The following is a 17,600-nucleotide window of genomic DNA, read 5'->3' on the forward strand; positions in this document are numbered from 1 at the left end:
CATTTCTACGCAGTAAGCTTGTAATTCGCGCTTAAAGCGACTAAATAGCAAGTGGTTATGTGGGCCAATGACTAGGTATCTTAGCGCAGTGGCCGGACCTCAAGAGGCCGCCGTGCCCTGTTCCACGTTTCTTCGACTCCTTGAACCATTGACAACCGCAGATCATCTTCAAAAGTCAACCGAAACACCTCTCCGCCATGCTGTCTCGCACGAAGACTATGTTTCGCAAGCTTCGTGGCAAGCGCAGCCACGACAGCAAGCCCGAGCCATCAGCACCAGCCACGATAGCGAAGACTGAACCCGTTGGCCCACCCCCTCGCGCCATCAATCATAGCGAGTTGGCATCGTTACCCCGCGAAGTAACCAGCAAGATAAAGACACAGGGAAATATGGTCGTGGTTGTCGCGAACGCCAAAGGGGCCATCAGCGATCTTTACTATGTACGCACCTACCCATCACAACATACCCCGAGCTGAGCTGAACCACGCCCGGTCTTAATAGCTCTCCCAGACGGAGCAAGACGGTGGCTGGTACGACCCCACAGACACCTTCGAGTCCCGATTTGTATGCGGTGATTGCATCTATACAATTTCTTTCATGCGCGCGCAGGAGTTGTGGCCTTACGCAGCTATGATCAGCATATATCAGCACGTCTGCCTCGTCTTCACCTACGACGCTTCATCGACCGAATCATGGGACGAAATTGTCGCTACTTGCGAGGCCATGCGCAGTCGTTGCAAAGACGGGGCTTCTCCCTTCGTTGCAACTATCATTGGCGCCCAGGTCAAAAGTGAAGATGAGGTCGTCGTGTCGCACGCGGAAGCCGAGGCGTTTGCAACCCAGCGAGGCTACCGGTTTTTCAAATTCTCGCCCCGAACAGGGCACGGTGCGTCCGATGCGATCGGCTCGCTGGTTGAGCGAGCGTACAGCGCTCGGGATCAGCATACGGACGATCAGGCGGGTCAGGACCAGAGGCGTAAGAGGGCGGAGGAGATTGTGGGGTTATTTCCTAGGGGTAAGATGGTTTCCAGGTAGAAAGGGTAATGAAGACTACTCTGCTAGAGGCTTGAGTTTCCTATGCTTTGTGGTTGTAGATTCTTAGAAACCCAATCCGTCGGCCTCCCCATTCCAACAAAAGCACTGACACAAAGCAATACAAGCCAAACATCACAAACCCACCCATCTCAACCCCTTCCTCTGCATCGCATTTATCCACCATTCACTCATATTCAAACCTCCATGGAAACAAATCCAAATAATTCAACTCATTCTGCGGACAAGCCGCTAGCTCATGCGCAAACTTCACGTCTAGTGGTGGGCTGGTCAACCTATTCATAATCAAGTAACGGTCCCGAGATTGCCGATTTCCATAACTAAAGTCTCCAAACGCCAGGCCCTCAAGTGAAGGGATGCCATCGGGCCCGAAGACCCACAGTTTCCAAAATCCACGAGATCCTGCGAAGGCCTGGGATGCACACTCTTATAATCAAAGTAGTGTAAATCAACACCCCAGCTGTCGTATTGGTCCGTGTAGCCGCCAGCTTGCCGGATGTGGAGGAGCCGGAGGGTAGTATGCCCCTTGGTGAAGGGTAATAAGAGACATGTCTGGCGATTAAGGAAGTAAATGGTTATTCAATCAATACGGACCACCGAGTTTTATATGGTAATCAGAAGAGGGAGAACAACAGCGGCAATAGGCATAACTTACCAGCTCGTTAGGAGGGAAACTAAGTCCCAGGAACTCTAAACCCAGCTGCGAGAGCGGGTTGGTCGCTGGGTCATCTTGCACCATTTCAAGTTCCTGCGCCGTGAATGGTAACTTCGGTGGATCGAGTGGAGGGAAATCATCGTCGCCGTCCCAATCTGCGGACCAAAAGCTCGCCGGGACGCGTTGATTATGCACGAATGTCTTCAGCGTGGCCTTGTGGCTTAGAACCGCTCCCCAGATCTCTAGCGTGCCGTATGCTCCATTCGTAGAGAGAAAGAGGCTACGAAGCCCGGTGAAGGCACGAAGAAATGAACATATTGCGTCAACCTCTTCTCCTGGGAGTTCCAGGACCGGGGATGGTTCCAGCGTCAGGGACTTCAAATCGATTTTCTGCCCAGATCTTGTTATCTGGTGTAGGAATTCCGCCCATCCCGAGCAAAATCGCAGATGCAATGATTGAAGTTTGCTCCAGTTGAACGCGTTCGCCATCTCCAACTCTGCCATCTTGAACGGGATTCCACAGAGGTATAGCCGCTCCAGTGAATCAAAGACACGTGTCTTCTGGTTTACAGCGAGGGCCATGATCTCCCAAGCAAAATAGTTTGGGCGCTCGTATTCCTCTTTGGACTTGAAATAGTATGGCCTATATCCCCCGCTCGACTTTCTCTCATATTCAAAGATATCAAGCTCCAGAAGAGTGAGTTGGTGGGCGAATTTTCCCAGACCCATGGCCAAGGCATCTAGATCCGCTCTCCAGGTGAGCGGTATCCACGTCAGACGTCTGAGTTTGGGAAAGTCCGTCAGCCAGTAGTCATGCCCGTGACAGTCGGAATCGTTGGTGATCTGTAGTGTCTCGAGGTTTTCTGTCGCCGAGGAAGGATTCCACCGGCACCTAGAACCGCCCAGGGACAGCATATTCCGAAATCCCAACTAGTAGTAGAAACGCCCATTAGCATACTGCCGCAGCGTAACAGACAACACGGAGACCCCAAGAGAAGGTGTCAGCAGTACTTGAACTCGGTTAAAGCCCCCTCTCGACAGCGAATCAACATCGCCATGACCCGGTTCTTGATTTGGGTGAACCGGACTGGATTCTCCCCGTCGTACTCCCAGTGCATGTACCTGGCGACGTCGCGCTTCTCTGCATCTGTCAGCTCATATGGCTCGAGGAGGTCGTCATCGGGGTATCGCGTTTCCACACTACTGCTATCAACATTTCCAGGCTCTTCCCCTTCTTCGTATATCTCTCCGGACTTTCCTACACTCTCCTCTTGCTTGCAATTCTCTTCCTGCGTTGCGGTGTTTGGTCCACCTCCTATTCTTTCTTCTTCTTCCTCATCTTCCTCTCCACCTTCATTCCTAGTATCCCAGGTATCATCACTCTCATCATCCATCCCTCTAGTCCGAGAATGATGTGGACATCGCCTCGTATAATTAGCCCGGAAGTCTGTTTTCAACTCAACTCTCCTGGAGAGATGGAGAAGATTGCACTGGCTGCCGAAACTCAGCCTAAGGGCGCGCTGGATGGGGAAATGCGCCAGATCATTTTCGTTTTGATGAATCGTGAGATTTCTGAAGAGCAGTGGTGTCGCTATGGACTCCAACTGTTTCGAAGCGAGTCTGAGTGCAGATAGGTCGGGCTTTTCAAGCTATGACTGGGTTTAGCAAGGATGAGGTGGGGGCGGAGGGGGTAGAGAGGGGGGGAATATTGTGTTAGTTTGAGAGAGTAACGCACAGCTAGGAAGATCTCGGTTATGAGTTCCGGTGGTAGATATTGTAGCATCATCTCATGTATCTTGCTGGTTGTGACGTTAACGAGGCAACGAGATGGAGGGGAGTGACTCCAGGGAGGGGGGAGGTGGAAAAGGGTGTTCTGAATCCCGATAGCAGGAGGCCCCGCGCTAAATGCCCAATACAAGATAACAGCACCAATCGAGTACATGGCTATATTTCAGCAACAAGCAGTCCCGGGCATGCGGATTGCTGCGTATAGAAGCCGGGCCCCGAGGGCCTTGGGGCAAACATTTATAAGGTATTTACCACTGGATCTACAATAAACATGCAGGCCACTTCAAAGGCCCCTGTTACTCGACGCAAACAAACCCGCGTCGTTAATATCACATGCCTCTACAATCAGGACGTGGACTGAACGATGTTGGTTAACCAATCTTTCTCTGGGATGATCAACCACCTGTACGCGGCGGCGAATCATTACGGCCACAGTAAATTAATATCACTGTAGCTCTTAAGTGGCTAGTAATGATAAGATAGGTTTATAGGGATCTTAGAACTAGAATAGACTAGAAAAAAAAAGTTATTGAATATACTATTCAAAACTAAACTAATTACTTAAGACTTCTAAGCTTGATTAAATATAAGATCCTTAGGTATAGAGCCCACCACTGCGCCGGCCGGACGGGCTAAGGGTAGGTAATTAGCGGGTGCGCGGGCAGGATAGATTTAGCACGGCACCCCAAGCACATCCCCCCACTACGGCATCCTGATCGAACGCTAGGGCAAGAACGTTTTTTTTTGGTGTAAGCGCTAGTACTTACCGCCTATATAGATAGCTACCGCCTATACCTAATACTTAATACTTTAATTAATTATCTTCCTTTCCTAACCTTTATATACCTGTTAAGATACCGCGACCTTTAATTAATCTTAAGCTATATAAAGCTAAGATATTAAACTTATATTAGACTAGTACAACAGTATCAAATATTACTAGAATTCTTTATATAGCTTATAATATCTAGGTTCAAGAGCGTATAATCAAGGCCCGCCTTAGCTTATAGGGCATGCAGAAGAGGAATCGTATAGCATAATATAATATAGTTTTTTATACACGTATTAAAGTTCTTATCTATCAGGTTAGCCTTTTAGATCAGGAGATACTTTAAGCTTCAAAGGTTGAAGGCTATAATCTAAAAGCCCGAACCTTAAAAGATATATAATATTATTTATAATATTAGCTAATGGCTTTGTTTATACAAAGACTTATTAATTAGTATAGTATTAAGCCGGCCTGGCCGGAGATAGACCTGGGTACCTTCCTTAAAAGTCTGTATATATAGACTTCTTAGGGTTGACTACTTCTACTCCCTATTAGGGGTCAACAGCTTGCTCGCTTTTATTATAACCGCGTATAAAGGTAAATCCTTTCCCTTCCAGGGCGTTCTATGAGAATCGTACGTGGTAGTATTAACGCAGAATAGATAAGAATATATTAGCCTTTATATATTAATACCCTGTTAATTATATCTCAGGGGGAATAGTTAAGCGTACTATATTTTAAGTACTAAAAAGATAATAGGCTCCGTCCCTTTACTAAATATATATATTTACTAGGAGTATTTAATAGAGCCTACGCTAATTATAAGTAGCCCAATCACGCTATTTAGTACTTTATATAAAACTATCTCTAGAGGACTTAAGCGCATGTAACTAGGGGTTAACCTTAGGGGGGTACAAGGTAGTTAATTTAGGGAACAGCTAGAAATCTAATTAACTTAAACCTAGAAAATAAGGATAAGGAAAACTTAATTAACTTAGGTTAGTTTATATCTATATCTTATACTCCCGGGCAGGTGTTTTGGGCGTTAGGCGTTTAGGTATTTTATTTTACCTAGTTATATAGGCTGTGTACAATACCCAAGCATTAACTTGTACCTTTATATAATATTTAGGATAAGTAGCTGTATAGTAAAACTAAGCAAGTTAGGTGGTTAAGTTTACAGCTAGCAGAATACTAGCGCTTACACCAAAAAAATGTTCTTGCCCTAGCGTTTGATCAGGATGCCGTACCCCACCCCCCTCCCTGTACTAGAATCCGACGCATTGGGTGCTGACCGCCCGCGGGTATGGCTGGCGCGGGGCGGCCAGCGTAATAAGTACGGAGGCCTAAAGCGACACTCGTGTATCATCTCCACTTTGGGTGTAATGTAAAGTATTCGCCTGAAGTTCTGCCAGCAGAAACACTATCTTATCATATATAATAACTTAATTTATTTTACTAGGTAGTTACTTATCCCAAGCACTATATAAAGGTCCAAGTTCTTACTTAGATATTATATATAGCCCTATATAACTAGGGTCAGCTAGGTGCACTATATCTAGCCTAATAATAAGGAATATTATATATACCTTTAAAGGATAATTAGATTATTCTTATTATTATCTTTAAGAGCCAAGTTAATTAGCTGTTCTTGATTACCCTCTTCTAGATCTAAGTTTATTATATTATTAGTAGTCTCCCCTAGATAAATATCCTCTCCTTTACTAGGTAGACCAAGCTTATCCTGCTCTAGTTCCAGCCACAAGTTATCTTGTATAGAATACTAACTTGCTAGGTTAGGCTATTTATAATTAGTATATGCTCTACTAAATTTGCCTGGTATATAATAATATTTAGTAAAGGAATAGTAGTTATACTTAGTATAGTACCTAATATATGGCTAGGCGAGCCGAACCCCTCTTAATTAAATTAGTAGGGTATTAATATATAAAGGATAATACTACTTAATTTGCCTGGCTATTATACTACTATATATAAAAAATACAGGTCGCCCTAGAAGGCCTAGCAAATATTTACCTTCTAATATATAAATATAAGTACTAATCAGATCTTGACCCTGGATAAGGAGTTGTAGATTCTAACTAGAAAGAGTAGCTTTATACAGCCGCTTAAAGAAGCCCTCTAGAGTAATAGCAGGCGCGCGGATATTATTACAGTTTTAGTTACTATTATTATATATAATCTACTTGTTCTTATTAGATTACTATAAAGTAAACCTATTAAAACAAGCCTATTATATATAGAAGTTAGCAGCAGGTCACGAATAAAGCAGGAATAGACTTAAGAAGCAGCCTTATACACTATAGTAATAATAATAGTATTAAGGAAAAGGAAAAGGAAGAGAGGATTATATATGTTATATTACTAACCAAGTAATAACTATCTATCTAATAATAGAGGTTTAAATCAGTAGATTTTATAATATTATATAAAGCTAGTAGGATAAGCAAGTTTTATATAGCTTTAAAAAATGGCTTGGCACTTTATCAGCAGGCAAGTATATATTTTTAACCTAATAATATAACTATATTAGAAGGCCCTACAAGGTTCAAGTAAGCTAAAAAAAAGAATTATATAGATAATTTAATAGAAGTAAGGGGAGATATTAAAGCCTGTATACTAGTACTTAAGATAACAAGAAAGCTAGATATTAAGGCTAATAGGTAGATATTTAATCTTAAGCTAATTATATAGCTAAAAGATATAGAATCAAGTCCTTAAATAAAGGGACTATAATCTATAGAGCGCTTAATATCCTTAGGTCAAATTATACAGCGCTTTCTTGTATAATATATAATATTATCCTCTTCTTATTCCTCCTGTATAAAGAGCTCCTCTAAGTTAGGGAAGTCTTCCTTTTTCTTAATATCCTGTTCCTTTATATCCTCTAAGGACGAGACTAGACACTTTCTTAAAGCTAGCTTTACCTTAATCTTAAATCCTTGTATAGCTGCTTTTGATTTAGCCTTAGGTTTAGCTTTAACCTTAGGCTCTTGCACAGCTACCTTCTTCTTAGTAGGCTTCTTAGTAAGTGTTTAATCTAGATCAGGTATAGATTAAATCTTATTTTTTATAATAATTATATAAATTAGGCAGTCCTTCTTGCCTATAATCTTATATTAATTAAGTATAAAGCTAACTTGCTGTGCCTTATTATATAATTACTAGAGATAAACTAGATATAACTAGGATTAGATAGCAGTTACAAGGCACAGGTTATTCTTATTTTAGAGTTTGTATATATCCTTCTTTATCTCCTAGATTAAATAGTATTTAATAAAGTCCTTATATAATATAATAATATAAGGATATAGCTAGATAGAGCAAACATCTAAATAAAGTAGTTAATTAGATTAATAAGATCTAACCTTAAAGCTTAATATAATATGCTAATAAGGTCACAGGATAAAAGCTTCTAGATTCTATAAATTCTCTTTTATATAAGAAAATAAAATTTAACTTTAACAGCTATTCCTTATACTATAATACCTCTTATACAGGAGATAGCCTCCTGCTAGTATTACTCTACTCTTTTTATATAGTTATAGTGCTAGAACCGCCTAGTAGGTGACTGCTTTAGTAGTAAGGTAAAGACTTAAAGAGCTTTTTATAAAGAGCTAGAAGGTGTATTATTAAGCAGGCTAATAACCTCTCTCTTATAAGAGGTTTCGGGCTTTATATAAGGCGGCTAGTGGCTAGTATAGTATTATAATAGTCTTGTATAAGTCTATTAAGGGCGTGAAGATTTACTTGTTATAGCAAGGCATAATCTATAAGACTATATATTACTATAAGGCTAGTTAGTTGCAGGACAAAGTTCTAATAAAGGTATATTGAAAAATCTGCATGAATATTATTTTTCACAACTATATAAAATATTACGGATACTCCTTTATATAAGGCTAAAGCGGTCAAGAGTTTTTATTAGGTTCTCTATTATACTCTACCTTTTTTATCCTATCTAGGATATGCTGTAGATCCTAATTAAAAGTCCTAGTAGGCTTTTCTAAGAGCTTAAGCTCTGGCTAATAACCACTTTTAATATAAGCTTTAATTTTAGCCCGGAGAGCAAGATAGATTATATATGAGAAAGGGGTTTCTCGGGGCTTGGTTAAATTAGTATACTCAGGACTTAGAGGCTTAATAAGGAAATAAGGGCTATTTTTAAGGATTATATAAATAATATAGATTAATACTAAGGTTTAGAATCTTACTTTATAAGGATTTTAAAGTTAGTATATACTTAGTTAGCCTATAACTAAGTTAGTACTAGCAAGATATTTATATATTTTTATAATTACTTTTTTTTATAGGCATTAATCCCTAAAGCCAGGGATTCTTATTATCTAAATTAGATATATATTTAATAAGTACTAGTAAAAACCCTATATAATTAGTAAAACTTTTTTATAAAGAGAAAAGCTACTATAAAAAAGGAAAAGACTTTTTATAAATAATTAACTATTATATAGTAATATATAAACTCCTATTTTTTATAAATAATATAATTATATTAATATTTTTTATAAATAGCCTTTATAACTAGTATAGCTCTATAAAATATTTATAAAATTTATATAAGATTAGTAACTTCTAGATAAAGTAGAACTTTACTTAAAGTAAGAGTTTTTATATACTTATAAATACTAAAGTAAAGCATGAAGTAAATATTAAGTAAAGTATTACTTTATAAGGTATTTATAAAGGTAGTACCTTCTTTAAATAATAACTATATAAGTAAAGTTAAAATTTACCTTACTTTAGAAAGAATAATATTTATATAAGATTTTTTTCTTTTTAAATTTCCTTTAATTTTCTTTTTTTCTTTATCTTTATATATTATATTAATAGTAAGTATATAATCTTATAATTTATTAATTTACTATTAATCTCTTACTTTATATTACTTATTTTATTATATAAGTATTATTTTTATTACTTACAAGTAATATCTTACTTATTTCCTAGTAATTACCGTACTTATTTTTTTATAATTACCTTACTTGTTTCCTAGTAATTACCTTACTTCTATAATCACCTTACTTATTTTTTTATAATTACCTTATTTTTGTGATTACCTTACTTATTTTCTAGTAATCACCTCGCCTATTTCTTAGCAATTACCTCGCTTCTATAATTACCTCGCTTGTTTCTTAGTGATCACCTCGCTTGTTTCTTAGCGATCACCTTGCTTGTTTCTTAGCGATCACCTCGCTTCTGCGATCACCTCGCTTGTTTCCTGGCTTCACGAAGGTGTTAGCTAACCTCAAGCTTTAAGTAGTCTATAAAACTAAAATATCCGCTGCTACCCCTACTCCTATTTATTTCGCCGTGCCTCCTGCTGTATAGCTAGGCCTCACGGTCTACTCGCAGGTGCCAGGCAACTAGCGCGCGAGGCTTACCATATAACCCAATCCTTCTAATAGCCTGCCTGCCTATCGCGTGGTTTCTCTTAATTATTTTAGGCAGCCTCGCAGGAACACCCGTGGTGAGCTTAGCCAGGAGGTAACAATGACAAGAATTTGCCGGCTGCCACCCGCGAGGGTAAGTCTCCCCTTCGCTGATAGTACTTGGTACAGCCATCCACAACTGTTCGTGTCCCTCTCCCTCGCAAGGATAGCTTTAAGTATATAGCAACTGCTATATACCTTTATAAGGTATATAAGAAACTATTTTATAAACTTAACTCTTTTTATTTCCTAATACTTATAAAATATTAAAATATAAAAAATATTATAAATATCTAGCCTTGTAGGTAAGTCTAAATAATATATATTTTATTAAATATATTTAATAATTTATTAAGCTTTATAATATAATATATCTAGCTTATAAGATAATTATATTAAAAACTAGTTTTTTATATTAACCTATATATACTTACTAACCTTAAAGGTCTTAATAATATACTTCTTATTATAATACTTTTTCTAGTACTTATAAGCTTTTTTTAAAGCCTTAATAATATTTTTATAAATCCTTTATAAGTAAGTTATATAATTTATAATATTTTTTTATAATATTTTAGATATCTAGTTAGGTATCTAGCACAAGTATATAAAAATACTTACTTATTTTTATATAAAATAAAGTAGTACTTATTAATACCTACTTTAAATTATTATATATAAACTTTATAAATAGTAAGAAATTAACCTAGTTATTCCAATTTAAGTTAATATAACTTTATAAGTATTATTCTAAGATATTATTTAGGTATTTTATCTAGCTATCTATTTATAAATAATATATAATATTTAATAATTAGTTAATCCTAAAATAATATATTAAATTAAACTAGAATCTTTATATAAAAATTAATTCTTAATTTATTATAATATTTATAAGTATTTTAGATAAGTAAATTATTTTATATAATATTACTTTAGTAAGTTATACTTAATTATTTTATAAATAAGGATAAAATAAGCTATCTTACTTAAATAATTAATAATAATAAGAATTATATTATATAATTACTAGTTAATATTTATAATCCTTATACTAGCTAGTAAATTAATAATAAAGTTTATATTAATTTATTTTTATATTTTTATAAGAACTAATAAGAACTATAATAAACCTTACTATTTATTATATTTAACCCTTATATTTAAATATATTATATAACTTTTATAATATTTCTTAATAAACTTATATATATATAACTATTAGAAGCACTAATAAACTAATTTTTAAGTTTTTTTTTAAAGGAAAGTTGTTACGGAAGGGCAGACCTTTCTGCGTCTTCCTAACCCTGGTAACCTCTCGTAAGCTCGTAATACTTAACTTAACTTACTTAATCCTTTTTTTAAATAGCTTTATATCTAACTAGTATAAAAACTAGTATAATTAAGATTAAGCTTAGTTAAAGTAAGCAAGGCTAAGTATCTTATATATAAAATACCTATAGAGTAATTTGTACGAGTATATTACTATTCTAAAAGTAACTCTAAGATAATAACTTATATTAATCACGAAGAATAAGTAAGACTAGATATAGTAGTAATAAGTATTCTTAAATATTCTCTATTCTAACTACTATCCTAACTACCCTTCTCTTATTATTAGTATAGTAGTTTAAGTAGTAGTTCTTAGTAACCACTACCTTAACTACTAATACTTAGCTATTTACTATAGTAGTTATTATAATAATCTTATATAACCCTATAGCTTGTCTTAGCTTTTTTTTATTTATCTAGTAACTTACTACTAGAGTATACTAGACTATTATCCTAGAGTAATAATTATTATCTTATAACTACTATCCCTTCCTAATAATAATTTTTTTTTTAATAATAGTTCTTTATAGTCTGCTATTCTTCCTTAGTAGTAGTCCTTTATAGACTACTATCTTCCTAGGGTTCTTATCTTTTCTAGACTACTATCCTCTTATAATTATAGTCCTAACTAACCTGCTGTCTTTTCTTTTTAGCTGTCCTAACAGGAACAGCTATCCCTATTTCTGTCTTGCAACCCCGCCTTGCTGGGTTTTTAACAAAAGTATCTTATTAAAAAATTATTATAAAGCTTAATAAGTATTTTAAGATATAGGAAATACTAGTTTATAATATATAGCTTTTTTTTATAATAAAATATATTATTCTTATTTAACTAGAGGCTTAACTCTAATTTACTTTTTTGCTTAATAAAAATACTTAGTAAAAAGAATTTTAAGATGCCCTAATAAAAAATTAATTATAATTATCTTTAATAAAAGGGCGTAGTAAAAATACTTATTAAAAATATTCTTAGCTTTTGAATCTTTTATATAAATATAAATAATAAGGTTTTTTTATATAAGAAATTAATTTCTTTCTTAAACAAGATAATCTTTTACCTAGTACTTATTTTTATAATACTTATAATAAGTATTTTAATACTTAAACCTTTTTTTATAAGGTCTTACCTAGTTAGTAAGTAATTTTAAGTAGTTATTTTATAAATCTTAATTTATTATAGGGCTACTAGGTAACCCTTATAAATAACTTCTTAAAAAATAGGAATTATCATATTTATAATTATTATTCTATCTTCTTACAGGACTAGGGCTATTATTATTTAATTTTTACATGCTATTATTAATATTTATATAAATTAAAGATTAAAGCTTAATAACTATATTTATAAGGTCTTATTATTTATATAATATTTCTAGTTATTTATAACGTCTCTGTTAGGTCTTATAAAATAATAATTTATAAAATATATAAAGCTAAATTAGCTTAGGATTTTTTATATCCTTACTTAATTTATTAATTATCTTATTAAACTATTTAAAATATATAAATTTAGTTTTTTATTAGGTTTTATATAAATATAAAAAATAATAAACTATAGTTCTTAAAGCCTGTTTTATAGATTTCCTAGTTTTTCTTTAAGGAACTTGTATAAACTATCCTAACTTTTTTTATAATATTTATATAAGCTTTTATTTCTTTATAAGGTAGTAAATATATTATCTAGATTAAGTATTATATAGTTTATTTTATTTTCTTTATTAAACTAGTTTATTTTTATAAGTATATTTATTTAGTTATAGAATATCTAGTAATTAATATAGTTAGTAATTAAGTAAAGTATATTCTTTAATAATAAATAAACTCTAGGTAAATATTTTTTTATAAAATTCTTATAAATTAGTTTAGATAATTAATAAGTATACTTATAAGACTTAAGTATATTAAGCTTAGTAAGCTACTTATAAATAATAAGCTTATATTTAAGTATTATAATATATTATTTTTTAATAGTTAATAATTCTTTACTAGCTATTTATAATTTAAGAGTAAAAATCTTACTAGATATAAGTCTCTTTATTAAGAAAATACTTATAGTATAAAGCTAAGTAGTTAACTTATTAATTTATAATAATTAATTATTTATAATAAGGTTATTATACTTTATAAAGGATACTTAATCTATTCCCTTAGAAATCTAAGTTAATTATAAGAATCTTTTTAATTTTTTTAATATTATAAATAAGCTAATTCGCGGGGGTTAAATATTAAAATTATAAGAAAAGAGTTTCTTAGGGCTTAGTTAAATTAGTATACTTCAAACTTAGAAACTTAATAAAAAAATAAAAGCTCTTTTTAAGGATTATATAAATAGTATAGATTAATACTAAGGTTTAGAATCTTACTTTATAAGGATTCTAAAGTTAGTATATGCTTAATGTAAATCCCGGGCAGTCTGTAGTTTTCCCTAATTCCCTAACGCGTATTTAAGCACTAACTTTTAATAATAACTATGCTATTATACAGGCGTAAATTAAAACAAGAATTAGTTAAGCAGGAGGACAGGATCTAATACGCGAAAAAAGATTTTAAAAATAGAAAATTCGTGATAATTATAGTCGCAGCGCGTGAATATAATATTTTACTAAATACTCTCCGAGAAAGAATTTAAGAAGCCTAAGTATAAGTAAAATAATATAATTACTAGTATAAGCTATCCCTGCTTTAAGAGAATATTTTAATAAGATAAATAGTATTACTTAATATTTATAAAGCAGCCCCTAAGTACTTATATATTTATAAGATAGCTAAAATTATCCTGAAGGAGTCCTCCTTAGAGGATATAATTATTAGAAAGAATTAGGTAATAGAGTTTACTAAGAGGCTCCCTAAAATTAAAAGTAGGATAGCTTAAAAAATTAGTTATTAGAGAGCTTTATATAAAGATCCTAAGATTATTTATTTATTTTTTAATAAGCTATATAAGAATAAAGTTAAGCATAGTATATTAAATAAAGATATCTTTAATTTTAATAAAACTAGCTTTACTATAGGCCTAATTATATTAATAAAGGTAATATTAAGAGCTAAAATATTAGGTAGATTATAGCTTATTATACTAGGGAATTAAGAGTAGGTTACTACTATTAAATATATTAATTTAACTAGGTAGTCGGTGCCCTTAACTATTATTTTTAAAGGAAAGCACTATATAAAGGAATAGTTTAAGGAATTTACTATGCTATATACCTAGAGAATTAAAGTTAGTGCTAATAAATAGATAATAGATAAGATAGGCCTTTGCTAGTTTCAAAAATACTTTATCCTAGCTATATAGAGGCGGTAGAGGGGGGGGAAGTGTTAAGAACCTAGCAAGGCGGGGTCGCAAGGCAGAAACAGGGACAGTTGTTCTGGTTAAGACAGCTGGGAAGAAAAGGATAGCAGGTTAGTTAGGACTGCAGCTATAAGAAGATAGTAGTTTAAAAAGGATAAAAACCCTAGAAAAATAGTAGTCTACTAAGGACCACTGCTAGGGGAAAACAGCAGCTGATAAAGGACTGCTGTTAAGGAAGGACAGCAGTCACGGGATAACAGCTGTCACCCCAGGATAATAGTCCGGTATACCTTAGCGGAAAGCTACTAGGCAGATAAAAGAGAGCTAAGGTAAACCACGGGTTATATAAGACTATTATAGAGACTACTATAAGGTATAGTAGTTAGGAAAGTAGTTACTAAGAACTACTATAGGGACTACTACAGGGGTTAGTAGTTAGGATAGTAATTAAAATAAAGAATATTTAAGGATACTTATTACTACTATATCTAGTCTTACTTATTTTTCGTGATTAATATAAATTATTATCTTAGAGTTACTTTTAGAATAGTAATATACTCGTACAAATTACTTTATAAGTATTCTATATATAAGATACTTAGCCTTGCTTACTTTAACTAAGCTTAATCCTAATTATAACTAGTCTTTATACTAGTTAGATATAAAGTTATTTAAAGGAAGGATTAAGTAAGTTAAGTTAAGTATTACAAGCTTACAAGAGGTTACTAGGGTTAGGAAGAAGCTAGAGGTTGGTTCTTCCATAACATAAGGCTGCCTTAAAGTAATCTTAAGTATATCCAGGAATTACCTAAGTATACTTATAGTTATACGAGAGCTAATACCTATATATACCTAGATAATATACCTGTAATAGGCATTAATAGCTATATATATCTTAATACTATATAGAGCTAACTTGAGATACCTATTAATAAACCAGATAAAATTTAGCCTAGGTATAATATAGGTACCTCGGTGACGCTACAGGTTATATAAGTATTTTTATATAGCCTTAGGTACTAGTTAGCTGTATAATAAGAAGAGCTAGTCCTTGTACAAAGTTAGTTAGTTAATAAATATATATATTTAGTAACATGTACCTCCTAATAAGTAATCCCTAGCTCTGAAAATAAGTTGCTAGTATTCTTTAATTATAGCCTTTAATTTAGCTAGAGGTAAGCTCTATATAAAAAGCCTTTATAACTATATTAACCTGTTCCTAGTCACGAACTAGATTTAATATCTAGTATAGTATCCCAAGCTTTATATAGATAAATCTTAGTATACGAGCCTGAATCTTATAGCCTTTAGACCGAAGAACTCTAATTATATTAGTTTTACTAAGGCTAATATAATATATTAAGACCTTAATACGGGCGTAAAGGGCTAGGTCCCTGCCTTAAGAGAAGTTCTATATAATAACCTAGTTTTTAAGACGCGCCTTAATCGTACGAATACTAACTTTAATATTATACTTGCGCCCCAAGTATAAAATAATAGTATTAGTATAGGAACTAGTCTTAAAAGATCTATAATCTCTTCCTTATATAATTCAAGATTAATAGGTTGCGGAGCTATTAGAAAAACCTTTAATAATTATATAATAACCTAGCTCTACAAGGGAAAAAAATTCTTTCTAGAGCGGTAAGCAAAGCGGTATACAGTATTTTTTAGAAGTAGAGATGTTGCACGAGTGTCGCTTTAGGCCTCCGTAAATAAGTCTAGGCGAGCCATACAAACAGTGAAATATTATAATTGTTGAGTGGGACCTAGTAACCAGAGATTGCGCAATGTTCATGACGAAGGGCCTCTGTGCACCTCCATCATGATCATAGTAACAATAGCACTGACCGTCCTCCAGCGTTACTCTACGTCTGGCACTATACTAGGAGCATCTTTCTCTAAGATAGTAGCGCGAGGCAATCGCTCCTTGAACCGCTCGTAATCCCTCTGTTTGACAAAACACCAATCAATGAAACTGACCTCCTCAAGATTGGGGAACAGCTCCTAGAATTACAAAAAAAAATCTGTTAGTCACTGGGTAAATTAATCATCTTATGAACGATGTTCACAGACCGGGATCTGCTCCAAAACAACCCCCATAATCTCCACCTCCACCCACTGGTCCGGATAAACCTCATGGCGCGGATCAATCTCGAGCTTCTTCAAGTGCGGCGCTACAATTTTCGGCACGACACTGTCGAAGAACGGAACCGCCAGACACAGCGACTTCAACCCCGGCAACGCAACCCCATCCAGCTCGCTAGGCCCATCATCCTCGGACTGCACCTTGATTCTCCCTTCCTCGATGAAACTCGCGAAGAACGCCTGCCGTTGTCGATCAGCTATGGGCGCGAGGCGGTCTTCCACGTTGTTCCAGAGGTAGTAGAGGTCCGGGTACGGGGGCAGTTTCCAGAGGAAGGCGATGGATTCGGTGAACCAGAGCTTGCTTGTGAGGGCGCAGCGGAAGAGTGTGTCTTTGCGTTCGATTCTCTCGATCTCGAATTCGCCGTCCTCGTCTTCCGGTCCGTGGACTTCGAGGCCCTCTTCGTCGAGGAAGATCCAGTGGATGATCTGCTGGAGGATTTCAGGGAGGAAGAGCGCTCTTTGGGACGCGGGTAGTGTGTCTTGCGTTGCCATGTTGGATGATTAGTGGTTTCGGGGGTGTGTATATTGTTGTGATATCCAAGAGGGTTTATTTTCGGTCATGTTAGTTATGACTCATAACAGAAGCCAAAAATAGAACCTCATTGATCCTTTTTGAGCTACCTCGACTTTACTACTACGACTAACTCTGGTGTATGCTAGCTCGCATCGAACCATGCCTAGTCTCGCGCCCTTCTATACTTTTTTTTATTGGTTAGGTCCTCTAAGTGAATCTCATCGGGTCAATTCCTGTCTCTACTGTCCATTCCATGAACCCCTAGATATTGACATACTGAGTAGTGTGACAGTTTGTGTTATCTGACTACTATAGTAATTAGCAGTTACAACAGATATTCTGCACTTCCCTCAAGGACACTCGGGTCGACCTCCTACGCATGGATAAACTGTAAGAATCTAAACCCCACTCTCCAACCCCACCGAGAAAAACGACAGACACACCTTCACTTCCTTCGGCAGCCTTCAGCGCCCTACTAGATCGGACACCCGCCGTCCAAACTGACCTAACCTTGGAAGTTTACATGCATGCGGCTCCCAAATGGGCAAAACCAAGGGGAAGAAAGGAAGAAAAAAAAA

General features: G+C 34.8%; 3 protein-coding genes across 3 annotated transcripts; 1 reads left to right on the forward strand and 2 right to left on the reverse strand.

Moving 5' to 3' along the window:
* The first annotated feature begins 120 nt into the window (after nt 1-120).
* Nucleotides 121-1,286, forward strand: BJY04DRAFT_186780 (uncharacterized protein). The gene is made up of 2 exons (XM_073710945.1): nt 121-440; nt 502-1,286. The coding sequence occupies exons 1-2, from the start codon at nt 198-200 to the stop codon at nt 1,033-1,035; spliced, it is 777 nt and encodes a 258-aa protein (XP_073572549.1). The 5' UTR covers nt 121-197; the 3' UTR covers nt 1,036-1,286.
* Nucleotides 1,287-1,338: 52 nt separating this feature from the next.
* BJY04DRAFT_217224 (uncharacterized protein) lies at nt 1,339-2,623 on the reverse strand (the record flags this gene model as incomplete). Its single annotated transcript, XM_073715986.1, has 2 exons — nt 1,339-1,605; nt 1,709-2,623. 2 exons carry the CDS (start codon nt 2,621-2,623, stop codon nt 1,339-1,341), a joined length of 1,182 nt encoding a protein of 393 aa, XP_073572550.1.
* A 13,427-nt stretch (nt 2,624-16,050) lies between these two features.
* BJY04DRAFT_39126 (uncharacterized protein) lies at nt 16,051-17,111 on the reverse strand. Its single transcript, XM_073720277.1, has 2 exons — nt 16,437-17,111; nt 16,051-16,367 (listed from the first exon to the last, which is right to left on the reverse strand). The coding sequence occupies exons 1-2, from the start codon at nt 16,998-17,000 to the stop codon at nt 16,224-16,226; spliced, it is 708 nt and encodes a 235-aa protein (XP_073572551.1). The 5' UTR covers nt 17,001-17,111; the 3' UTR covers nt 16,051-16,223.
* Between the last annotated feature and the right edge of the window lie 489 nt (nt 17,112-17,600).

This window comes from Aspergillus karnatakaensis (assembly GCF_047715665.1).
Source record: "Aspergillus karnatakaensis strain CBS 102800 unplaced genomic scaffold BJY04scaffold_18, whole genome shotgun sequence".
NCBI lineage: Eukaryota > Fungi > Ascomycota > Eurotiomycetes > Eurotiales > Aspergillaceae > Aspergillus > Aspergillus karnatakaensis.

Bases quoted from the DNA above. Each gene is read 5' to 3' on its own strand.
- BJY04DRAFT_186780 (XM_073710945.1), top strand. From the start codon at position 198: ATGCTGTCTCGCACGAAGACTATGTTTCGCAAGCTTCGTGGCAAGCGC. The intron at 441-501 runs GTACGCACCTAC...CGGTCTTAATAG, and splicing joins CCATCAGCGATCTTTACTAT to CTCTCCCAGACGGAGCAAGA.
- BJY04DRAFT_39126 (XM_073720277.1), bottom strand. From the start codon at position 17,000: ATGGCAACGCAAGACACACTACCCGCGTCCCAAAGAGCGCTCTTCCTC. The intron at 16,368-16,436 runs GTCTGTGAACAT...TTGTAATTCTAG, and splicing joins TTGTTTTGGAGCAGATCCCG to GAGCTGTTCCCCAATCTTGA.